The 26,849-nt window shown below is 40.9% G+C and overlaps 1 protein-coding gene across 1 annotated transcript; it reads left to right on the top strand.

The window, feature by feature from the left end:
• Window positions 1-275: 275 nt before the first annotated feature.
• Window positions 276-9,337, top strand: ppp1r13l (protein phosphatase 1, regulatory subunit 13 like; the record flags this gene model as incomplete). The annotated part of the gene is made up of 12 exons (XM_083886407.1): window positions 276-312; window positions 416-543; window positions 1,619-2,192; window positions 2,483-2,575; window positions 2,714-2,802; window positions 2,998-3,373; window positions 4,100-4,554; window positions 4,742-4,879; window positions 5,149-5,282; window positions 5,708-5,874; window positions 7,333-7,526; window positions 8,434-9,337. The coding sequence occupies 12 exons, from the start codon at window positions 276-278 to the stop codon at window positions 8,467-8,469; spliced, it is 2,421 nt and encodes an 806-aa protein (XP_083742533.1). The 3' UTR covers window positions 8,470-9,337.
• Window positions 9,338-26,849: the final 17,512 nt, after the last annotated feature.

The raw sequence follows: 26,849 nt of genomic DNA, 5'->3' as shown, positions 1-26,849 counted from the left end.
GTCATTTGTTTATTTGCTCTCTGTCCAAATGCCTGAGGTGGAGCGAGAGCCTGAAGCCTGAGGCGCGACAGAGCGCGAGAAAGAGGCTGCATTCTGTTGCATCACGGCTGCAGAGTCAGTCTTAGTCAGATGGAAAGGGAGGAACCAGAGAGCAGAGCTTGTTCATACAAATCCGTCTACATATTTCCCCAGCTTGGAACATCTTTATTAGAAAACAGTCTGAGACTTTTCTCTTTTTTTCTTTTCCAGGAGCAGAGCGCTGCTACCTCACAGCCATGAGTTCTCAGGCGAGCTTTGGCAGCAGCATGCTGTGTGAGTTCACCTCGACTTTACCTGTTTGTTTTGTTTACCTTTGTGCTTGTTCACGCAACGGAGTTAATATCTTTTACTAATTGTTCTTTTGCTTTGAATTTAGTCCAGTCCATAAATGACGACCTGAATGCATCACTGGCGACGGCGGATGAGTTATCCAGAGAGTATAACTCCATGCTGAAGGAGGCCTCGTCCAGCAACAACAACAACACCACCCAGTTTGTTTCCCAGGTACACACACACACACACACACACATAATTACAGATATTAAGTTAGTTTTGCAGTAGGGCTGCAATTAATGATCATTTGTTTGGTTCTATAAATTTCACAAAATGTTAAAAAATAAATGTTGGTCAGTGTTTTTCAAACTTTTCAAAATTATTTCTTTATTTTATGGAGCAAAGGAACCTGAAAATATTCACATTTACGGAGCTGATGTATCTGGGTGGGGTTCTCATCGGCTTTGCCCTAAGGTGCAGCTAATCTTCATGGGGTTCTGAAAAAAACATACAATATAATATAACATGAAGCAAATTCAAAAATCCATACAGTAGGTTAAATGAAAACAACTGTTTTGCTTATTACTAGTCTGTGTGTTCATGTCGCGTAATAAAACCACGTCACAGCATTTTTGTGCAACTGTGCTATGTGTGCGCCCACATTGAGGAGGTTGTATAGCAACGGAAAACGACTCAAACCGTATATGTGCAAAATGTACATGGGTTCATGCACATGTGAGGGATTCTTTCATCTCCCACTGTCCTGACTGAGGTAAAATGAAGACATTTTGTCATCCACCAGTCGATGGGTCATTTCTTCAAATTCTTCGAGATGTCACCAGTAAAAGTTGGTACCAGACAAGAGGTGCTGTACACCCTGATCAAGTCACATAACCAACATTAAGCCTCACCTCTGCATGAAGCTAGGTTTATGGTCGGCGTAGTGTGCCGGGCGCGAGACAAAAATGACGTCATATCCTGTGTCGGACCGGGCGCGTCAGCTCCAAAATGTGTCGCGATGCTAGGGCGCGTGCACCTCTGAATTTTTTTAACTTTGTTGGCGTGAAAGTTGTTGTTTACTACTGTTTCTAGGCAGCGGACGTTTATATCCAGCAGCACACGTTGACTTCCTGCTTATTCACCAAATATTTTGGCTGTACACCCCCTGCCGTTGTGGCAAATACTGCAACGAACGTGTTGAGAATAAACACCTCTGTGTGTTCTTGTAGGTCGCTCCACAGTGTCCCGTGCAAGCGTAAACAAGATATTCGGTATTTACTTCTTTGTAATGTCTTTTTTTCTGCAGTCCAGTGACCTCAGATCAAGAGAGTCAAGTTCCAGCAGCAATGGCAGCTCCAGCTCGATGCCTTACTCCCACACGTCCTCGTCTTTCTATTCTGCGGACACCTACAGCAACAAAAACACACCGTCCTCCCCCTCCCCCGTCTTCAACACCAATCCAGTCTCACCCACCCAGAACTTGTCACCCGTCAGGGAGGGACGATCCCCTGTTCCTCGATCTGGATCTGAGAGTTACTCTTACGGCCAGCGGAGCCCCAAACTCTCCCCGAGACGAGAGTCTCCGAGGCACGTGTCCCCGGGACGGACTTCCCCAAGGCGTGGTTCCCCCAGTCGTTACGACAGGAGCCCACAAGGTTCAATCAGTTATGCTGATTTAAGCCCCATGCCGAGCCCCGCAGTCGTTCCTCTTGACCCATCGTCTCGCTCTACCGCATACCTCTCCTCCAGCCTGCTGAGCCCGTACGACAGCAGCACCATGGGCCGCAGGTCACCTCGTCCGGACAGAAGCCACTCCCCGTTGTCTTTCAATCGGCCAGGGTCGCAGACAGTCCCGCGAAACCTTGGTTTCAGGCAACCTGGTAAGTGGCTGTACTGATCCAGCATCAATATGCTAAGTTGATAGCCGTGAGCCAAAGAACCAAAACTATATTGGTATTAAGTTAACTATAATCACATTGTTTTCTTCATGAGCATCTCATGGAAGATGGAAAAGTCCACCACCCCCAGCCTTCTATGCAAAATAGAAAAAAAAAAAGGCTACCACTTGTAGTCCAACCGAAAGAATTTGAATCTCTCTTTTTTTTTTTCGTGATTATCGACTCAAGTTTTTGTTTTTATTGTGGTTTTATGTTCTCTCTTTCGCTCTCAGATGAGGGTGTGCAGTGGCAAAAGAGTCCCAGCAAGTGGAACGAGACAGATCTCGACATGTCTTATGAGCGAAAACCTCACCACACCTATGACAGTTGGTTGATTTCTGATACCTCCTGCTCTAAATTTCTCAACTTGTATGGCGTCAGTGAAGTCTTCGCCAGTACGGACTGAACTGTACCGTGTGTGTGGTCTTCAATGTTCTTTCAACGTCACAATTTTCTCATTGCAGAGACAGAGTGGCTGCGGCCATCTGTGCCAAACAGCAGCTGGAGAGAATCCAACCTTGATGGCCCTCCTCCATCCCCAAGCCCTAAAAAGGTGGGTGGTGTTAATCGGGTGAAAAGTCTAGTTTCACATCCAGCAGACATAATACCGTAAACCCGTAATGCGACTCTTTTCACCTGCTAAATAGAAGTCAAGTGTTCCTTTTTGCCTGCCTTTGATGAGTCATATGTTAATGGCTGGAGACCTGGATTAACAAGAATTTAAACCCGTTTCCCTTTCCTTTTCCAGGATCCTCGCTCCCCATCCCACCAGTACGGCCACGGATCTCTTTCACGGAACACTCGAATCACAGTACCTCCAGATGTTTCGTCCCCAGTTCACTCCCCTTACCACCCTCAGCCCATCATCTCCCGTATCTCTATACCCCCGACGTCTGCCGAGACCCGCAAGCGCAAACCCATCCCTCTCTCTGTGATCATGCGTCTCCAAAATCCCCATTGGAGAGCAATGACGACGACGCACCCGAGATTTATGGGAGGAGGTGAAGGGGACATGTCGCCTTACCACACATCTGGACCCCTCCCAAGGGAGTTCTTACACCATTCTGTCTTCCCGCCTCAGCACCCCCCGCCAGAGCTGAGACAGCCAGCGATATACAGTGATGGTAAAACACGTTTGACATCTGCACACTAACACTAAAATCCCAAGGCAGGCGACAGGCTCATCAGAAAAAAAAAAAGTATCTCGGAATGACTTGACATTTTCCATCATAATAGTCGACAAAATATTTGCAAAACTCTTAAGGAATAATTTTAATGAATTTTTGAAATTCAGGAAATTATCCATTCGCCCTGATGCACTTTGACAGTGAGCTGACTTCCTTCTCAAAAATAAAAAGTATCTCGGAATGACTTGAAATTTACCATCATAATACACGACATCACTCTGAACAAGGATATGTTGAAAATATTTGCAAACCTCTAAAGGAATAATTTTAATGAATTTTTGAAATTCAGGAAATTATCCATTTGCCCTGAGGCAGGCGGTTTAGCGGTTAGCTGCACTAATGGGTGAGTCAGCAGATTTTCTTCCACCTGCTGTCATGAAGCTAATAGGGGAAGCTATTAGCTGGTTTGTGTCCTCCATGGTCACAGCAAAAGTAGAAAAACGTCTTCTTCTAATGAGCAAAGGTAGAGGCAGGCAGAACCAAACTTAAACAGTCTGAGGTGTTTCTAGTCTGTTTATTTTAACTTAAATTTTTAAAGTTTGCATTTGACCCCTCCCCCAGATATCCATATTTTGGATAAAATGTGACAGCCTTACTACTGTACATCCATAGGATCTTTGTTCAGCTAACATGCTAACATGGGTGTGCTGTTTATATTTGCAGTGCTGAAGCCAGCAGATATCGATGCAGAGCTCGAAAGGCTGGACTTAGTTCATCACTTGCCAGTGATTTCGGAGAACCCCAGCATGCCAGAGGTTGAGCACGCTCCGACCCCTGCACCGCGGCCCCTGAGCCCCACCAGGCTGCAGCCAGTGGTGGCCCCCGAGGCCCAGATGGAGGTGATCCCCGACATGGAGGAGCTGCTACGTATCCGCGCGGAAATCCCACGGGCGCTAAAGAGGCGTGGCTCAGTAGACCAGTCGCAGCCCCTGAAGAGGGCCTCGCACTATCAGCCCAACCAGTACAAAAACCTCATCGACAAGCTTTTCCGCAGGAAGCGTCGCGGCCACAAGGGGGAGCACGGTAGCGAGAGCAGCAGCTCCTCAGACGGAGAGGACAGTGCTATGCCTCCTGCACCAATCCCCCAGACATCCACAATGATTCCTGTTGACTTCAGAGTAAGTAAAGTACATTTTAATGTCTTAAAATAATGGTATTTATACAATGATTGATGATTATGCTTTAGAAACACTTGGTAATAATAATAATGATAATTAAAGAGATGATGGTCAATTTGTTTTAAATTAATGGAATAACTCTCTATGGTTTTACTTTATGAAATTAAGCAGTTTTTTGTCCCTTCAGAGCTACCATTCCATTCTACGTCTGTCCAATCGGGAACGCAAAGTCACAGGGAGGCGAGCTCGGCTGAGCCCACTGGTGATGCTGCTGGACGGATCTTTGGTAGGAGAACTGGACACAGTGCAAAGAGCAGCTCAGGAGGTGTGTGTGTGTGTGTAAAGATACTCTATACCACTGACAATGATTCATAACACAAATACTTATATGCAAATATGTAATTTACATGAAAACCATGAAAATCAATAATGTAACATGGCATTTGTCAAATGTAATGACACTGCCATATTTCTGTTATTGTCAACTCTATGTTTTTACTTACTTAAAATACTAAGTTTTCCCTTTTTATGCACATTTTTAACTGAACGTTAATCGGTTCTGTTTCCAAAAATGGATTCATCCATTTTCCACAGATGAGCGACCCAAGCCAGCCGAACGACGAAGGCATCACCGCCCTTCACAACGCAGTCTGCGGCGGACATTACAACATCGTGGACTTCCTAGTTCGCATCGGAGCCAACGTCAGCTCACCAGACAGCCACGGCTGGTAAATAATGACTTGAAGTTTTAAAAATACACATGTTCTCCATGTTTTTTTGTTTTTTTTTCTGTGAGTGCTGGCTTGTACACGTGCGGTGGTTACCAGTGTACGTCCTCATAACAGCCTCAGCCGAGTTTCCATGGTTTCCCTCTTCTTTGTTGTCTTTTTTGACGAAAACACAAGCGTGTTTGGTCTCACCAACTGGATTCAAGAATATCCAGGTATCAGATGTGTGGATTTTGTCTGTGTAGGGTGAACCAAAAAGCCAAGAAATGGGTACATGACAACATTTTTGTCACACAGACCCTGACAGATCTCTGTAAACCTGCTGTAAAAGTTAAAAAACAGGGCTAAAAACCAAATGAGTGATTATACACATATACAATTCCTGCTATTAAACCACATATTATTATTATTATTATTTCACACAGGACTCCTCTGCACTGTGCAGCCTCGTGTAACGACCGTCCTCTGTGCGAGTTCCTGGTGAGGAACGGCGCCGCCGTCATGGCCATGACGGAGAGCGACGGCGCCATCGCCTCCCACAAGTGCGATCCCTACGCTGTGGCGTTTGACGAGTGCGAGAGCTACCTGAAGGGTGAGGCGCCTCCACCCACACGTGTATCATATACACCACACACACACACACACACACACACTCCCTTGGAATTGTGCTCTTCGCTGCTAAACGTTACTCATAAAAGAATGAATCATAAGATATTGTAATTTGACAGTTGCTGCTTCCTGTGAAACCGCTCTCCTCTGACCTCCGGCATCAGTAAGGCATTGTTCGCTCAGACAACTGATATATACTGGATATTTTTTTTTATCTTTTTTAGGCCATTCTCTGTAAACACATTCATCACATGGTTTCGTGAGGAAATCCATCTGTAGTGTCTGAAAACCTGGCCCCCGAGTAAGGCTGGGGGCTATGTATCGATATATTTTCAATAGAGGTGGGCACTAGGTTAACGCATGACGCCGTTTCCACGACGACCGATCGGAAAAAGACGAGTGCGGCGCCATGTTTACGTGCCGCGACAACGGAGTCAAGGCACCGTTTAGCAGTTAGCTCCATTAGCTGCGTTAGCTGCGTTAGCTCCTTTAGCGCTGGTTAGCGCGCCTACAGTCAAACTGGAGCGTTCTGTTTATTAAAGGAAAAGAGCAGCGCTACAAATAACCAGCGTACCTGTGTACTGCGTGTGTGTGCCTCTGTTTTTAAAGCTTAGCGTTACTTTAGAGCAGGGGTCACCAACGTGGTGCCCGCGGGCACCTGGTAGCCCGCAGGCAGCCAATACAGTGCCCGCGGGCTCACTTCACTTCACCTCACTTGCATGTATCCGTATGATCGCTCAGTAAAATATCTTTGATATTGTTTATAAAAACTGGTAATCGTTAGGAGTAAGCACTGGAATGAATGTGTATGCAGTTTAATGCATAATATTAATAATTTAAATGGTAAACAAATAAAAAAAATGTAAATGTGGTAGCCCTCCATATTATTCTTTACCCTTCAGGTAGCTCTCTGTCTCAAAAAGGTTGGTGACCCCTGCTTTAGAGACTCATTTCATCGGGAGTCACGTAAACATGACGTCAGGTCAGTCGTCATGGAAACGCTGTTACCGTGTTAACGTGACCACCACTAATTTTTAAATGGAATATGGAATTAGACCATATCGCATATATTGGTATAGTTCCTTACGGAGCTTTGATTTCAGAAAAGGTACCGCTGTTATAGAGTTTATTAATTTTATTATTTGAACAGCTGAGGATTTATTCATGAACCAGGTGAAGAAACCTGTTTTTATTATTTATTCACTTGATTTTCCAACTGTTCCACTGAAATAGCCGGTTTCAATAAAACTGCTTGTGACATGTCATACTTGACTTTGGATGAACATTTCATTTCACAGCTCTCACTTTGCGGGAAAAAATGTCCGGATATATATCATATATCGATATTCAGCCTGAATATATCGGGATATGACTTTTGGTCGTCGCTTTGACCCCCGTCGCTTTGACTATAACCCCCATGTATTTTTCTGTGTGACATCAGGTGTGGAGGAGGCGATGGGACTGGAGAACAGCGGCGTGCTCTATGCCCTGTGGAGCTACCCGGCTCAGGCAGCCGACGAGCTGAGCTTCAGGGAGGGAGACATGGTCACGATCCTGCAGAAACCGGAAGGATCGGCTTGGTGGTGGGCGTCGCTCTGTGGCAGGGAGGGATTAGTGCCCAACAACTACTTTGGGGTAAGATCAAAACGTCACCATTCATCCATCCATCATCTACCACTGTATCCTCCACCAGAGGGTCGGGGGGGGCATAGGCGGGGTACACCCTGGACAGTTCGCCAGTCCATCGCAGGGCCACATATAGAGACAAACAACCATTCACTCACACTCTCACACAAGGGTATCCGCGGGGTCTTAAAAAGTCTTAAATCCAATCATTTGAATTTAAGGCCTTAAAATGTCTTAAATTCTCCTAAAATCCCACGTAAGGTCTTAAATACAATTTTAAAAAGGTCTTAACAATCTAATAACGTTACTTTCATTTAAAACGTGCATAAACTTCAGTCTCGCTTTGAAATTTTTCTATTTTTGAGGGCGCGATAACAGAACTACAACACGGAACTAAAGTAGGCCACCTGTGCTGCCCGGTGAGAATTTATCGAGCACCGCTAGCTAGTGGGCTTTGCGCGCGCCGTGGTGTGTTACAGCTTAGCATAGCAGCGGAGAAAACTTAATGAAGGCCCACAGCTGAGCCGAATTGCAAGTTCAAGGATTTGTGGCTCCAGTTTTGCCAGTATGGATTTGAAATGGGTCTTGAATTGTATTCATTATGGTCTTAAAAAAAGTCTTAAAAAGTCTTAAATTTGACTTGTTGAAACCTGCAGAGACCCTGTCACACCTACGGTCAATTTAGAGTCACCAATTCACCTCATCCCCATATTGCATGTTTTTGGACTGTGGGAGGAAGCCGGAGAACCCGGAGAAAACCCACGCACACACAAACTCCTTGCAGTAAGGCCCTTGTTCCACAGTTGTTCCAAACGGGGCTCGAACCCATCACATCCTAATTTTTTGGGTTTTGTGTGTTGACATGAAACAGGACTTTTAATGGTTTTCCTTTGTTGTTGTTGTTGTTGTTTTTCAGCTTTTCCCGAAGGTTCGACCAAAGTCTCTGTGCTGAGCGATGATCCAGGATCGTGTCTCCGTATTTATTTTCACCTTACACGATGATGGCTCTGTTTCAGCAGAGTCCAAAGGTTACTCAAAGGACCCCGGATTTCCTGCTGTTCCAGTCAGAAGTGGACATTTCTGACTCACTGGCTGTTTACTAATCGGGGGAGAGCACTCGCCACGCACCCGTGTGCCGTCAACCGTTTATTTAGAGAACGGGCAGCTCCGATGAGCTAAGTCCACCTCCTGGTTACTGGAATTACTGGCTTTGTGAAAGACAGCGGTGACACAGAGCTCCTGTTCTCTGTGTCATTCTCCACCAAATCCTTTAATTGCATCAGAGAACGTCCAAAAAAAAGATGTCTATATATCAGCTGATGTATACTATTTTGGCAATGATCCCGAACTTATGACAAAAGAAATGTAATTTATAAGCCATGCAACCATGCTTTTAAAATAGGATGAGCAGAAATGCACATATTATTTTCTGTTTACATGACATTCTCCCGCATTTAACAGCAATACCGATACGTCTGGGTCTGTGAAAGTCTCTTCTATTGCTTATTTACTTGGTCAACTGGGCTCTACAGTACATACAGTTGGGTGTAAAACTTTCTGTGGTGTCAAAAAGGTTCTGTCATTTTTTGATATTAAACTCCAATACCTGAGGAGTATAATTCAGGAATCAGCATCAAAGTCCAGTTATGCGGGACTTTTCTCATCTATCACTGTTTTTACTCATTATTGAAAGATAGATGTTTGTGCTTTTCTCCACGGCAACTGATTTTAGTCTAACTTAACGATCCAGACGCAGTGTTTGGAAGACAGATGCTTTTACCTGTGAGGCTGTATAGTATTTTTTAATCTTCTGGAATCCGTTCGGCTTGTCCTCTGTTACATATATATATACGTATATATATATATATATATACACAAATATATACACATATATATATATATGTATATATATATATGTGTATATATATATGTGTGTATATATGTATATATATATAAATATATATATATATAAATGTATATATACACATATACATATGTATATATATATATATACATATGTATATATATATATAAATGTATATATATATGTGTATATATATGTATAAATGTATCTATATATATGTGTATATATGTATATATACGTATATATATATGTATGTATATATATATATATGTGTATATATATATATATATATATGTATATGTGTATTTTTTATGCTTAAGGAGATTGTTTATGTTTCCTGTGACAATTAACTTGCCATTTTGTGGACGTGTCGTATTTGATGAAGCATTGTTTGTCGTTTTATGTCACACTTCGTCGTCGGGTTCAGGATGGAGGAGATTGTTTGGTAAAAATAAAGACTGTGAAATGACCTTTACTGACCAGCAGATGACGCTGTACGATAACGAATTACGGATGCAGCACCGGCGTAGAGTTTATATATTTTACAGAAATACTACCAGCGAATGTAAAACTAACATGCAGTAAAAGCACCACTGATCCCAAAGCTGTTTTCGTGTTGTGCTTTTGAATCAAATCCTCTTTGTAGTTTTCCTTTGTCTCCTCTGATCCTGCACACAGCTCCCGAGCGACTGCTTTTCATTCTTAATGAATCAATTAGCCGCACTATTATTACGCGAGAATAATTGCTTTCCCACACACGCACATATTTATATATTTTTTTAATTAAGTCTTGAGCCTTTTGATCTGCTGACTCACGCTGGTATTAAGAAAACACCTTTGTCCTCAGTCCTGAGGGAAGATTACATTGAAGTCGACATTGTTTGAAGATGGCTGCTGGGAAAAAAAAAAAGGGAAATAACAGTAAATGATGACACAGGCGCAAACTATTTACTCACACACACTGTGTGAGTGTGTGCCTGGTGAATTATTCAGACGAGTTAAGTGGACTGAAACGAACCTGTGGCGGCCTACGTAATGTTCTGCTGACATGGATCTTCTCCTCAACTCCTCAACGACATGGCACCTGATGAGGAAACATCTCGTCTCATCTTTATTCATGAAGCCTTAGTCGACAGCTGAAATCAAGGTGTTGAGATGATGTTTCTAAAGGAGATCTACCGTCGAGAGTGGACGAAGAAGACACACCATGATAGCAAATCGCAACATGACTTTTCCACTAATTTCGGGAAGCACGGTGGTGCAGTGGCGAGCATGGTTGCCTCGCAGCAAGAAGATAAGAGAGTCCTTTATTTGTCAGTAAAGATAAGGAATAAAAATAAAATAATAAATAATAAATATGCGTTAATAAGAAAAGTGAAATAAAAAGATATCAACACTGAGACTATCTTAAAAAAGTCAAATAATACAACAATTACATATTACACAATAGATAATGTACATAAAAGACAATTTCCAGAATGTATACAGTATGAAAAGAAGGTGACCACTTCGATTCCCGGTTCATCTGAGGAACATTCACGTGGGTTTTAATCCAGGTTCTCCAGCTTCCACACTCTAACCCCCCGTGCAGAGGCGATTCTAGAGTCTGTAGGGGCCCTAGGCAAAAAATTCCCAGGGGGCCCTTCCAAATAATCTGACACCAATGAAAAATGTATGAGTTCAAAATATTTTTTTTTTCAAAATGAATGAAATAACATGGAAAAACCTTGTAATTAAAAAGTATGTGAACCAGTATGGAGTAAGACAACTGTCAAAAAGACGTATCCACAATTCTAAACATTCGTATTCGTGATGATAAACATTTGTATGTAAATAAAAAAGTTGTACCGAAAATTCTGCTCTCATACACATGAGTCTGAGAAATTGTTCGGGTTAGGATTGTTTTTATGTGAGTACGAATCTAAAAGCTGTGAGTGCAAAGTCTTGTGAGTACAACTCTAATTTCTACGACTACGAAATCTTCTCTGTGAAGACGAATTGAAGTTTACAGGTACGAGTCGAAAAGTGTTGAAATGACGTCACATAGGTCACGGGCAGGTCACAGACGAAAGTAATCGAACGCCGATTGCACCAAATTTGCATGCTCCAAAGCCGGCTGACGAGTGTAACTATGGACATCGCGAGGAAAGCATCGCAGGTAAAGTCAATGACACATCCAATATTTGTTTATTTTTATTAAGTTATTTATTTATTTCATGAAATTGTACTGTTTTAAATAATATACAGTTTAAGGACGTACAGACATACTGCGTTAGCTTGCAAGCTAACGACATGCCGGTGACACTTAGTGATTGCATTACTAGCATTAGAAATTGGTTCAAGTGCTAGTTAATTAGCACTGACCTGCAAAATACGAACAAAACGAAGCATAAACATCACCATGTGTATATTTGTGTAGTCTTATCTGTCATAAACAAGAGGTTACGGGGCGCGTTTGTGTTGCGGTGCTGTAGAGACGAGAGCTGGGTCGTTTATTTAACCAGCACTATTACTCTGAAGCAGTTGAATTAAGGTAAACAATTGATGACACCAACATTGATAACACTCAATAAAGCCCTATAAGAATTATTATTTGCCCGCAGTCATTTGCTTGAGATCAGGCGCACAAGTGTGGTTTGCATGGGTCCAGACTGTAGTAATAATGATAATAATAATAATAATAATAATAATAATAATCAGGGTTCGTACGGTCATGAAAAACCTGGAAAAGTTTTGGAAATTGTAAATGCATTTTCTAGGTCCTGTAAAGTTTTGGAAAAGTCATGGAAATATTGCATGGATAATATTTTGGATGCGTAAAACCTAAATAAAATGATGTAATGTGCGATTAAAATTTAAATTGACACAGAAGTGTCAAGCGGAAACAAGCAGATCACCGTGCTTAGCGACCCTCCAGTCCTCACATGGATTTTGAGCTCTATTCAACGACAAAATGCCAGGAAAGTGTAGTTTCAACGAGTGTGATATGATTTACGATGCCATCTAGTGGCTGCAAGTGTATACTGCAGGCAAGTGTATACTGCAGGCATCAACCAAAACGTGAAGAACAAAAAAGCCCTTACATAATACAACCACTTCCTCTCTTTTAACCATTACTTTAAAGCATTACTCAAATAATAATTAAAATCAATAAGTATGAAAGAAAGTTACAACAGAGTGGCTTTTTAAGCAGAGCTTTAAACTTTGGCTACTGAAAGATGCAGACCACGGACAAAGTTTTGCAGTCAAAACAAATGGACATTCATGTAAGACTGGGATGGCACCGATTTTCAGTCTTGGAAAGTCAATGAAAGGTTATGGAGAAGTCATTGAAAAGTCATGGAAAACTATTGCTAAAAAGTGTACGAACTCTGAATAATAAATAATATAATCATTGATATTTGTTGTATTAACTTGCATGCTAATGATTGGCATACATATTATATAGCTAAAAATACAACATTATTTTGGATGTCTGTCCAGACTATATGGAATTGATAGAGTACTGTATGTTCATAAATGACTATGTTAACAGTGGCATTTAATGCATCAAACCTGCATTTTGTTGTTTACAGGGACCAGAGGCTACTCGCTTACTGGAACTTCAGATGTGCTGGGAAAGGTTGAAAAGTCACAAATTTAATTCTGATGACTTTCATGGGAAAGTTTTCAATAAAAGTGTTTGGGACACTTCTGTCTCATGTTAAATTGAACCGATGTCAGGCATGCCTTTTTTGAAACAACAATAAAATGTCAACAGTTTTCATTTTGTTCTATAATTTCATAAATGCAACAAACTATAGTTTGCTTACAGTGGATGACAAAAAAAAACCTTGGAAACAAAAATGTAATTAGTATCTTGTATGACCCCCTTTTGTATTTAAAAACTTCTGTCAAACATACTAGAAATAACCTTTTGGATAGATTCAAATCCCTCTGAATATAGTATAACTATATATAAAACTATACACTGTGTTATCTTCATTTTAAGGGTCAAATAGGTTTTGCAGCTCCAGATGAATTGGGGGAGAGTAAAGGTTGCTGACCCCTGGTCTAGTCACTAGTTTGCTCCTAAAAACAGAAAAATATATTGTTGATATGTTTCCCCTACATGTAGCTACACCTCTTCCACATTATTTTTACCAGTCTGGAAAATATGCGCCGTGCGTTGGTGTGTGAAGTAGCCAGACAGACTGATTAAGAGCGCAGCAAGACAAATAATGTTGGCGCAAATCTGTGAATTCTCTGGTCGTCCACAAACGAACATGGCGGTTACAGGTAAAAATTAGAAAACATGAACAATATTTTTATTAATATCGATTATTATTAGTATTTTTATTATTATTATTATTATTATTAATAATAATAATCATCATAATAATAATACTACTAATAATAAACATTTTGATTCAACATTTATATAATCAGATCAGGAAAACTGTCACTGTCAGTTGCACATCTGTCAGCAGAGAGAGAGTTTCCCCGGTTTGTTTACAAAAAAAAGGGTTCGATGTTCCCTGGTCACACACAAAGCAGGAAACATAGGACCCGGGGAACATAGGTACGGCCCCATTTAAAACAGTACAATTTCATGAAATAAATAACTTAATAAAAATAAACAAATATTGGATGTGTTATTGACTTTACCTGCGATGCTTTCCTCGCGGTGTCCATAGTTGCACTCGTCAGCCGGCTTTGGAGCATGCACATTTGGTGCAACCTGCGGATCATTTCCTGAATTTCAAAAAAAAATTTCAACGGATCCTTGTTCAGGGCGATGCCGACTATTATGATGGTAAATTTCAAGTCATTCCGAGATACTTTTTTATTTTTCTTTCTTTTTTTTTAAGAAAGTCAGCATGTCAAAGTGCATCAGGGCAAAATTGATAATTTCCTGAATTTCAAAAAGTCATTAAAATTATTCCTTAAGAGGTTTGCAAATATTTACAACTGATCCTTGTTCAGGGCGATGCCGACTATTATGATGGTAAATTTCAAGTCGTTCCGAGTTACTTTTTGTTTTTGAGGAGAAAGTCATTACATTCGAGGTCCTTTCTGAAGTCACCCATAGGTTTGACGGGCGTTTTTTTCCAGGCGTTACAGGCCTTAATGGGTTTATGTGGTAAACGACTATTCTAGCTCCAAACGTCTGGTTTTTAATGTAATATGTACATAGGTGTATAGAGGCCCATTTCCAGTGTGCTAATCGCATTAAAAGGCTATTGGATGATTGGAAAACCCTTGAAAACCCTTGTGCAATGATGTTAGCACAGCTGAAAACAGTTTTGCTGGTTCTTTATTTTGAATAACATTATTTCTAATCTTGTTAAAGTCTTGACTATATTTTCTATTCATTTTGCAACTCTTTTGATGAATAAGTGTGACTTTTAATGGAAAACACACAAAAAATACCAAAAAAGTGTATATAGGTGACCCCAAACTTTTGAACGGTAGTGTATATGTGAGGAAGACGAGGATGATGCTGAGAGAATAAATCTGCCTCCTCGGCCTATTTACACCACTGTACTTTAACGAATGTTGTTACTTTGATTCATTTATTTCATATTTCATCAGACGGCGCTTGAAAAAGTTCGAGGACCACCGCTCGAAAAACAAAACTTGCCGTTATGAATCACTTTCCGACTTCCTCCCGTCTGCATCCATAAATTGTCTTTGGGTGTGCTCGGCCCTTTTAACGTACAGTCACTCTTTTCTTATTGTTGCTCCCTGACACTGCTGCTGCTGCTGCTGCTGCTGGAGAAAAAGAATTGTATCTGCAGCAGCGACGAAGCGTTTTGTGCTGAATAGTGATTCTGTTCGAGCAGAACTCATTTGATGCCTCATTGAAACCCCATTACGGCCACCGTGGAGCAAAAAAAAAATGAACTGTTATTGACGTGGTCTGCAGACAGCTGGTTCAGGGGTGGCAGCAGTGGGTGTGTGCGTGCAGCCGCTCGTCCAATCTGTGACGTGGTTGCACTTCTTTTATTTCTCATCTCATTCTCATTCCCCTCACTGCACACAGTTCTGTTTCATCGCCTCCCCACCTACACACTCGACGTGCCGTGATTTCAGACATGCTGATCATTATCGGAGCCGGCCTCTTTGGCCCGTCGCTGCTCTGAGTTACACTTGAAACGACAGGGTCGCCCCCCCCCCCCCCAACTCCTGCTTTCAACTGAACACATAAGAACACTTAGAGTAGGGGTGTCGAACTCATTTTCACTGAGGGCCACATCAGCAAAATGGTTACCCTCAAAGGCCCAGATGTAACTGTAAGACAGAATAAATGTAACTAAGCCCAATTTATACTCCTGCGTAAAGTGCTCTGCGTAGGTTACGCAGAGTCCTCTGCGTCGTCTCCGACTGCACGAAATATTTTTTAAGTGTACGTCACTCCGTCAAGGGACAACGGAAACGGCAAGAGCTGCGATTGGTCCTCAGGACAGGCCGAGCGAAGCTGCTCTGTGCCGGCTCACAGTGCGCATCGAGCATCCACAGAGGCAGAGCTGATCACCGCCGACAACGTCGCTGCCAAACTATAAATACGTCATATCTTAACACACACAGCACATGTTTAGATTTTAAATGGCCGATTTCTCGCCTCAAATTATCTTAAAACTGCGTTCCGTGACACTGAAAAGTGAGAAACGGCCACTGTTTCAACACCAACAACAGTCTTTATCTCTCTTTCTCTCTCGGACGCCATTGCTCACTGTAGCCAGAAGCATAACAACCTTGCGCAGCGACCCCTACTGATCGGGCGGGAAATTGCAGCGCGTAACCGCCGTCAGTCGGATAACGCATTACGCAGTCGGAGAAGTATAATGAATATAATAAAATAAATGTAACCAAATATAATGTAAAATAGAGGTAACTACTCTGTAACATATTGCTAAATAACTTTCTGTATTTATTACTCATTTCACTCGTCACATGATGCATATTCAATGATACACTGCGATCTAGTGGCGGTGCCGTCACTTTGAGGGCACACACTTAAGAAATAAAGAAATTAAAGACATAAGGGTTCCAAAAGGGTCCTTCTACAAGGGCTGAGGTTCTACCTGGAACCATTTGCTTCCCAAAGAAAGGGTTTTTTCAAGGGTTCTTGGTAACACTTATGGTTCCAGTAAGAACCATTTTGATCCAGAGAACCCTTTAAAACCCCTTTTCTGAATAAAGGGTTTTAAAAGGGTTCTTGGTGGAACCTTTATATAAAGGTTCTACCTGGAGCCAAAAAGGGTGCTCCTATGAGGACAAGCCGAAGAACCTCATATTGTTCTACTTAGCACTTTTCTTTCTAAGAGTGTAACGCAATCGCCATGCATTGTGGGAAACGTAGTTTATGGTCAATGCACGCCTTAAAGCAGCATAGACCTATTTTAACACAGATTTTTTTAAGACCAATTAATCACTCGCTGGCCACATAAAATGATGTGGCGGGACACATCTGGCCCCCGGGCCTTGAGTTTGACACATGTGACTTAGAGCAACCCCCGGCATGAAGGGAAGAGCAACATGTGAGAGCTGAGACGATGACAGAGGCAGGGTGATGAGGAAGATTGAATGATGAGAAGTAAGAGAGGGAATGGAATACCTACGAAACTGATGAAGCTTAAAATATGGAGACACACTCCTATGCACACTGTCGCAGACGTTGAGGATAACATGATGCTGACACCAACTGGATACTGGAAGACCCACAGGTCATCAATATTGTATGTTTTTCCTGCCTGTTAAGTTATACCATTGATTCTGTCACAGTGGCAACAGGAAAGTAGAGAGTGTGATCGCAGTGAGACCTGTTATCATCAACAACAACAACAACAAACACCCTAACCCAATGCACATAAATGCACAGGAAACAAGGACCTTTTGGCTGCTCCTCACACTCTGTCGCACCTTTAAATGGTTGTTTATGCGTTAAGATTTAGGTTTTGAGTTTGCATTAGAGATAAATTTGAGTTAAGGTTAGGTTAAAAGTTAGGGTTAGGTATTTTGCTGTAGTATACATGTTTTTATATCTTTGTGGGGACCAAAAAACGGACAAACCGTTGTGGTTAGGGTTGTCTGGTTCCAATGACGTCAAAGGCCTTTCTCAGGGTTAAGAATTGGTTTTACGGGGGTTGATGAATGTCCTCACTAGGAATCCTGTGCATGTTTTTACGTCTTTGTGGGGACAAGAATCCATTGAAAATATTTGCATATCTCTTAAGGAATATTTTGAATGAATTTTTGAAAATCAGGAAAGCGATCCATGCACTTAGGCAGTGACTTAACTTTTTATTCAAAAGAGACCCCAAAAGTATCTTGGAATGTCTTGAAATTGTACACAGTCATAGTCAAGCATGCCCTGAACAAGAATCCGTGGAAAATATTTGCATATCTCTTGAAGAATATTTTTAATGAATTTTTGAAAATCAGGAAAGCGATCCATGCACTTGGACATTCCAAGTTTGTTGGAATGTCTTGAAATTGTACTCAGTCATAGTCAACGACGCCCATAACAAGAATCCATTGGAAATATTTGCATATCTCTTAAGGAATATTTTGAATGAATTTTTGAAAATAAAACGCATACATAGGGTATGAAATAGAAAACTGGGGGAATATATAGGATAAGAGCATGTGTGCGTGTATGGTGTGAGGGTGGTCTGTATCTGGGCCACACTCCAGAGCAGAAGGGGGCGGTAATGCACCTGTAGATGGATGCCAACCGCCGTAAAACTAAAAGAAGAAGAAGCCAGAGAAACCCCTTTCCCTGGTTTCCCTCTAACTCACCTGCTGCATGTTACTGTGATTGCCTCCACTCAGTTCACTCAGCCTGGAGCAGTTCACCAGTTTGGAGGTTTGTTTGCTCTTGTCTTTGAGTCCTGACTGTCACATGTTAGCATTTGTGTTAGCCCATTAGCTTTTTGTTTTTTAACATCTTAGCCCAGTAGTTTTTTGTATGTTAGCCATTAGCATTTTGTTTGTTTGCATATTAGCATTGTATGTCAGTCCATTAGCTTTTTGTGTTGTATATTAGCATTTATGTCAGCCTATGGTTAGTTAGCATTTGTATGTTCGCTCATTAGCTTTTAGTTTGTTAGCATGTTAGCATTTGTATGTTAGCTCACTAGCTTTTAGTTTGTTAGCATTTTCAGTTAGCCTGTTGATACTGGCTTGTTTAAATATAATTAACAATTTGGCGACAATGTTCTTAATTTAGAGTTGAATTTGATGAAAAACCTTTGATGTTTGCAGTCCTCACACCTGCTGCAGCAGTAGCTAACGCTAGCTAGGAGGCAGCACATGGTGAGTGAAGTGTTTGCTCTGCACTTTCTCTTCTCTTATTAAAGTGCTAATCTCCAGTTATGTGACATTTTAGAATTTGACTCTACAGAGATTGTTGTTTTGCACTTTTTTCATGTTGTAAAAACATGTAAATTCAGCTCGTCATGAAGCTCTGCAGAAGCCTGATAACGAGCTGTTGATCTGAATCAGGTGTTGGAGCAGGACAACATGTAAAACATGGAGGACAGAGTTCCCTGAGGACCGGGGTCAGGAAACACTGCTCTAAACAGGCTCAGGTTAGCATTAGCTCACTGATGTTTGGTTTTTAAAAACATTTTTACAGTGTGCTGTGGTATCATATCACATTTTCTTTTTTTTCAGCTTATTTCCTGCTCTCATTCTTATCGTCCGTTTACCAGAACAGGCTTATTGCTCTTTGCTGCAAAACCCGGAACGGATTCCATGGACGGACGGGACTGGATTGGATTTGGGTTTCTGCTGTAAGTACAACAGAAAGCTCAGTTTCTAGGTTATTTGTAAGTGTACAAAAATCTCTATATATAGATATAATACTCTCTGTCTCTATATGTATATTTGTGACATACGTGTGTGTGTGTGTATACGTGGATATAGTCACAAAGCATTGAATACGGTTCAAACACAGGTTGTTTTTTGATATATAAACAGACTCAGGGTTCACGTTTGTTTCATTTTTGAAATGAAATGTTTGGTGTTTTCAAAGGTGTGTGTAGAGGGGCCCCTCAAGTCAAACAGGTTTGGGTCCATTGATTTGTGTTCTTTGGTTTTATTTTTGGTGTTTGTACAAACGAGGTTTACAAAGGTTTTTACTCTGAACTTCTTTCATAAAACATGTGGTATGGTGTCCTGTGAGTGTCAAATGTGCAGTGTTGAAAACAAGGTTTTGCCAGAGTTGAAAGGTTTTTTTTAACTGTGGTGTTTGACTTAGCACTGTGCTGTATATAAAGGTTTGTGTCTTTTTGGTTTGGTGTGTTTTTCCTGTTGTGCATCAAAAGGTTCAAACTACAAAGTGGTTTCATCAAATCTAAAAGCTCTCAGGTTTTGGTCTTCAAGACAAAAGGTGTCAATGGTGTGTTTTTACTTTCTGGGTTTTTCTCTGGGTAAACCTACTTAAAATGTCTGAAAGCCGAATGAAATGGTTTTGATAACATTCAAACAGGTTTGATATGTGTGGTGTACTTTGGTTATTTTTGGTGTTTGTACAAGGTTTAGAAAAAACAACTTTAAGCCGTTTTGCTCAATGGGATTTATCATCTCAAAGGTATTTTGGTTTAAGGTTGCTTACTTTTGGTGTTTGATTACATGGCGTACTGAGGGGCTTTGGTTTGAGTGTCAAATGTGTGGTATTTAAAGTTTTAAACACAAGAGGGCGCTGGTATGGGACAAAGTGGGGGAAAATGCCACTGCGCTGTATAGTGTTTGTATTTTGGTGTGAGGTTTTTCCTGCTGTGCATAAAAAGGTGAACTACTTTGGAATCAAGGACCCAACATGGCTTCAATCTCCAAGTTCCAAAGATGGTGAGTAAACGGACTCCTCCTCTGATATGAGACACTGTTTGCTGCTGCTTTAGTTTTTGTTTTCATATCTGTTCCAGAATCAAGACCCGACATGGACCTTGTGATGGAACGGTCACGCTTGGTGGACGTCCAGGACAACTTTGACCAACTCTCTGAACGCGGAGGATTGGAGAACTCTGATTGGACGGAACTCTCAAAACGTGACGGCGAAACAAAAATCTGCTCACAAGGACGGCAAATTGGAATCATGGCTTGGAAATGCAAAAGTGAATCTACTCTTGGAAAATGGATGGATCTGCATGATGATCTTTGAGGAAATGCGATCAGTGGATTCAAAACCTGGAGGAACGGAACACAAGAATCTGAAAAAAACCCAACATGAAGTGCACAGAATGGCCTCCTTGTGGTCAACCAAAACCACTGACTAACAAAAGTTACCTCCTCTTGTCCTTTCTGTCCTCCTCCCATTCCACCCCAACCGGTCGAGGCAGACGGCCGTACACTTTGAGTCTGGTTCTGCCAGAGATTTCTTCCTGTTAAAAGGGAGTTTTTTCTCTCCACTGTTGCCACGATTGCTTGCTCATTGTGTGAATTGTTGGGTTTCACCGACTGGACTTGATGTGGTTTCCCTGTGAGTCGACAAACTCATATTTATTTCCTTGCTGTCCTTTTATTGCTTTCCTTACATTCTTTTTCATGTCTTTAAGCCCTTTCTTTTTGCCATTTCCTCCATCCCTACTTTCATCCCTGTGTTCTCTCCTTCTCTAATGGACTTTATTGCTTCCTTCCTTTTTCTGATAAAATGAGGTTTTAGTCCAACCAGCAGGGGGCGTCACAGCCACTTCAGCCTCAGTGGGTGAAGCTGAGAATTTTTTCTTTTCCATTTCTAATTCACAGTGCAAGTGTGGTTTAAAGCCAACAGGGTTTATGAAGAATAAGTTCTTGTTTTTATTATTTAAAGCTAACTGTATTTTCTTCTCTGTATTGTTTTATTGCGTTGAAGAAAAGAGCCTGTGATTGTTTGACTTTAATTTCTACTTAACCTTTATATGTTTCTTCGATGCCGTTTTGTTTCTTTTCTGCTTTGTGTTGATGTTTTTTCCATCTTGAATCTTTTGTGTTAAATAAATAAATAAGTCACTTATTTGAAGTCTCTCGCTCTTTCACTCACACTCACTCTGCTGAACTGGCTGAACAAATGTATGCCACAGTCTGGCCCTCGGTGAAACTCTGTATGGCCTGAACCCTGAATGTTTTCTCAAGGTATTTATGGGCTGGCAGTGACTTAAATTCAGCAGCTTTGAATACATTTTTCATCTACACGTAATGTCACCTTTGTCCACTGGAGGTCAGGTTTTTGCAGTTCTGTTTTATGATGAATTATTTATGGCCTGGCAGGGTCTTAAACATAAAAAAACTGTTTCCCTCACAAAAGTTACTATTTATTTCACCAGTTTAGCAGCTCTAAATCTCATGTGACCTTACATGTAATGTCAAACGTGTCCACCAGAGGGCAGTTTCAACATGTAAACACATTTCAAGATCCTCTTCACCACCTACAAATCCTTCTTACCTTCAGACCTCCTCCATCACCCCATTCACTCACACCGAACGCGATGCACCGTCAAACATCTGTGTAGCCCCAGTTAAGCCCCTCAAGCATTTTATTTTAGATTTTATAAAATATATAATATAGATATATGTTTTTTTGAAGTTAAACATTTAAAAAGTTCAAGTAGCCATTCTGTTCCAATCCAATCCCTGTGTGTGTGTGTGTGTGAGTGAAAATGGAATAGGTGAGGGCGGGTCGCTACGGTAACTGTGGAGCTTCGGGCGCTGTCCGTGGTGCTGAAAGGCTGCTTTGTTGGATGAGTGTGTGACTTTGTTTTTGTTTTTTTTCCTCTACATGTAAAGTGACTTTTGTGATAGAGGAGGGAAGTGTGATGGAGCCTTGAGGGATTCTGGACTCATCACCAGGCTCGCTTCTCCTCGGCCTCAAATCTCCACGGACCTGAAACGCAAGGAAAAGCAGCTGAAGCCACCTTCACTCATGACAATCCATCATTATTGAGTCACTGTGATGAAAGGAAGAAACTGTAGGGATGTTTTTAAGGTAGAACATTAGCTGAAAGGATGTTGTCGATGAATTTGTTCTTCATTGATGAAGCAGAGCATGAGAGAGAATAGTTCACAGCAGGAGAAACATCTTCTACATACGTAGAGTAAGATTAGAAGTAAGAGGAAGATTCTATTGAATAATATCTCAAATATCCAATGCCTTACCTGAACATTACTGGGCTCAGAGATGGAGAAGCGGGTCTCCTGAAAGTTGCTGCCATCTGCTGGTTTACCAGACAACGCCAGATCGGTCCTGCTGGATCTCAGTGCAGCATTTGATACGATAGATCATGAGATCCTGCTACATAGACTAGAACAAGATGTTGTGATTAGAGCATCTGCACTTGTCTGGTTCAAGTCCTATTTATGGGACAGATTTCAGTGTGTTAGTGTTAACGAGGAATACTCCATATTCACTAAGGTCAACTACGGAGTTCCTCAGGGTTCCGTGCTCGGACCTATTCTTTTTACCCTGTACATGCTGCCATTAGGCAACATTATCAGGAAACACAACATAGATTTCCATTGTTATGCAGACGACACCCAGCTATATGTATCTGTACGACCGGACGACCCAAACCCATCTATTAAACTCCAGGATTGTCTCATAGACATACAGACGTGGATGACTCGGAACTTTCTGATGCTTAACACAGAACAAACTGAGGTCATGGTCAAAATTGGGCCAAAAGATATAAGAGCACCACTTTCAAGTGGAGCTCTAAACCGAGGCAGTAACACTTCAGTCCACTGTACTACAGTAAGGAACCTAGGAGTCCTGTTTGACAAGGATTTATCACTGGATGAACACATTAAGCATATATGTAGAACAGCCTTCTACCACCTTCGCAACATTAAGACAATTAGAAATATTATATCACGACAAGACTCTGAGAAACTTATCCACGCCTTTATAACCTCTAGGCTGGATTACTGTAACTCCTTACTGTCTGGATGTCCTAGTAAGTCCCTGAGAAGCCTTCAACTTGTCCAGAACGCAGCAGCACGGATACTGACTGGAACCAGACGACGTGATTATACAACTCCTGTCTTGGCTTCTCTTCACTGGCTCCCAGTGAAAAGTAGAATAGATTTTAAAATACTTCTACTCACATACAAGGCAATGAATAATCAGGCCCCTTCTTATATTTGTGAATTAATCACTTTATATCAACCCAATAGACCCTGAACTCAGGTCTACTGGTTATTCCTAAAATTACTAGATGTAGAATCGGTGGTAGAACATTTATCTACCAGGCTCCTCTCCTGTGGAACCAACTTCTGCTTTCAGTCAGACAGTCTGACTCTGTCTCTGCCTTTAAGGTGAGACTGAAAACCTACCTCTTTAACATAGACTATAGTCGAAGCTAGATCAGGTATGTCCTGATTAGAATAGTCTATCTTATGCTGCCATAGGCTTAGACTGCTGGAGGAATTTCCCATCATGCACTTAGAATGAGCACACAGACTTTGCACGAGCCGCACTTTCTCTACCCCGTCCTCGATTTCTCAACCCTCACCACTTACCCGATGTCCCCCATGACATGTAGACCATAAATCCACATTTAGACCATAAATCCACATGTAGCACATAAATCCACATGTAGACCATAAATCCACATGTAGACCATACATCCACATGTAGACCATAAATCCACATGTAGACCATAAATCCACATGTACACCATAAATCCACATGTAGCACATAAATCCACATGTAGACCATAAATCCACATGTAGACCATAAATCCACATGTAGCACATCAATCCACATGTAGCACATCAATCCACATGTAGACCATAAATTCACATGTAGACCCTCTAACTGATGTTTAATCTCTTACAGTTCTGCTGACACCAGTGAACGACATGAGGTCAGGACAGGAAAGAGGACGCCGTCATCTTCAAGTCTCTGACCACAACATCATTCACTACAGGCTGTGACAGATGATCCTGGCATTTAATGACTTTTCACTTTTTATTCTTTGTCATTGTGTATTGTATGTTTTTGGTAACATCTACTGCACGTCTGTCCGTCCAGGGAGTGGATCTCTCACCTGTGGTTCTCCCTAAGGTTTCTACCCTTTTCCCTGTTACAAGAGTTTTTTTAGCTGGTAGTTTTTCCTGACCCTGGTCGAAGGTCTAAGGTCACAGTCATAGTCAACGACACCCTGAACAAGAATCCGTTGAAAATATTTGCATATCTCTTAAGGAATATTTTGAATGAATTTTTGAAAATCAGGAAAGCGATCCATGCACTTAGGCAGTGACTTAACTTTTGATGTTTTTGGTTTGTTTTGAAAGCATTAAAGCTGCAGGAGTTCATCCATGTCGCCCAGTCGCTGGAAACAAACGTTTGGACACCATGGATCACACAGCAGAAAATCAGGTGAGACGGAGGAAACGATCCATTTGCCCTGATGCACTTAGTGACTTGACTTTTTTTTCAAAAAAGACCCCAAAAGTATCTTGGAATGTCTTAAAATTGTACACAGTCATAGTCAAGCATTCCCTGAACAAGAATCCGTTGAAAATATTTGCATATCTCTTAAGGAATATTTTGAATGAATTTTTGAAAATCAGGAAAGCGATCCATGCACTTAGGCAGTGACTTAACTTTTTATTCAAAAAAGACCCCAAAAGTATGTTGGAATGTCTTGAAATTGTACACAGTCATAGTCAAGCATGCTCTGAACAAGAATCCGTTGAAAATATTTGCATATCTCTTGAGGAATATTTTAAATGAATTTTTGAAAATCAGTAAAGTCTGTGCACTTAGGCAGTGGCTTAACTTTTTATTCAAAAAAGACCCCAAAAGTATCTTGGAATGTCTTGAAATTGTACACAGTCATAGTCAAGCATGCCCTGAACAAGAATCCGTTGAATATATTTGCATATCTCTTGAAGAATATTTTTAATGAATTTTTGAAAATGAGGAAAGTCTGTGCACTTAGGCAGTGACTTAACTTTTTATTCAAAAAAGACCCCAAAAGTATCTTGGAATGTCTTGAAATTGTACACAGTCATAGTCAAGCATGCCCTGAACAAGAATCCGTTGAATATATTTGCATATCTCTTGAAGAATATTTTTAATGAATTTTTGAAAATCCGGAAAGCGATCCATGCACTTGGACATTCCAAGTATGTTGGAATGTCTTGAAATTGTACTCAGTCATAGTCAACGACGCCCTGAACAAGAATCCATTGAAAATATTTGCATATCTCTTAAGGAATATTTTTAATGAATTTTTGAAAATGAGGAAAGTCTGTGCACTTAGGCAGTGACTTAACTTTTTATTCAAAAAAGACCCCAAAAGTATCTTGGAATGTCTTGAAATTGTACACAGTCATAGTCAAGCATGCCCTGAACAAGAATCCGTTGAATATATTTGCATATCTCTTGAAGAATATTTTTAATGAATTTTTGAAAATCCGGAAAGCGATCCATGCACTTGGACATTCCAAGTATGTTGGAATGTCTTGAAATTGTACTCAGTCATAGTCAACGACGCCCTGAACAAGAATCCATTGAAAATATTTGCATATCTCTTAAGGAATATTTTTAATGAATTTTTGAAAATGAGGAAAGTCTGTGCACTTAGGCAGTGACTTAACTTTTTATTCAAAAAAGACCCCAAAAGTATCTTGGAATGTCTTGAAATTGTACACAGTCGTAGTCAAGCATGCCCTGAACAAGAATCCGTTGAATATATTTGCATATCTCTTGAAGAATATTTTTAATGAATTTTTGAAAATCCGGAAAGCGATCCATGCACTTGGACATTCCAAGTATGTTGGAATGTCTTGAAATTGTACTCAGTCATAGTCAACGACGCCCTGAACAAGAATCCATTGAACATATTTGCATATCTCTTAAGGAATATTTTTAATGAATTTTTGAAAATGAGGAAAGTCTGTGCACTTAGGCAGTGACTTAACTTTTTATTCAAAAAAGACCCCAAAAGTATCTTGGAATGTCTTGAAATTGTACACAGTCATAGTCAAGCATGCCCTGAACAAGAATCCGTTGAATATATTTGCATATCTCTTGAATAATATTTTAATGAACTTTTGAAAATCAGGAAAGCGATCCATGCACTTAGGCAGTGACTTAACTTTTTCGTCCACAAAGACCCCAAAAGTATCTTGGAATGTCTTGAAATTGTACACAGTCATAGTCAAGCATGCCCTGAAGAAGAATCCGTTGAATATATTTGCATATCTCTTGAAGAATATTTTAAATGAATTTTTGAAAATCCGTGAAGCGATCCATGCCCAAAACACGTATTTTTTGTCTGGTCCTCAATACATTTAAGGTCTTTTTCAGGGTTAAGAATTGATTTTACGGGGTCGATGAGTGTCATCACTAGGAATGCTATACTAGAATATGTATGTGTACATGTTTTATGGCATTGTGGGGACCAAAACATGTACATTTGTGGGGAAAATTTGTCTTTTCAAGGGTTAATATCTGGATTTAGGGGTAGGGTTAGGCACTTAGTTGTGATGGTTAA

Source organism: Microchirus variegatus (genome assembly GCF_963457635.1).
Source record: "Microchirus variegatus genome assembly, chromosome: 3".
NCBI lineage: Eukaryota > Metazoa > Chordata > Actinopteri > Pleuronectiformes > Soleidae > Microchirus > Microchirus variegatus.
This window is presented reverse-complemented; position numbering and strand designations above follow the sequence as displayed.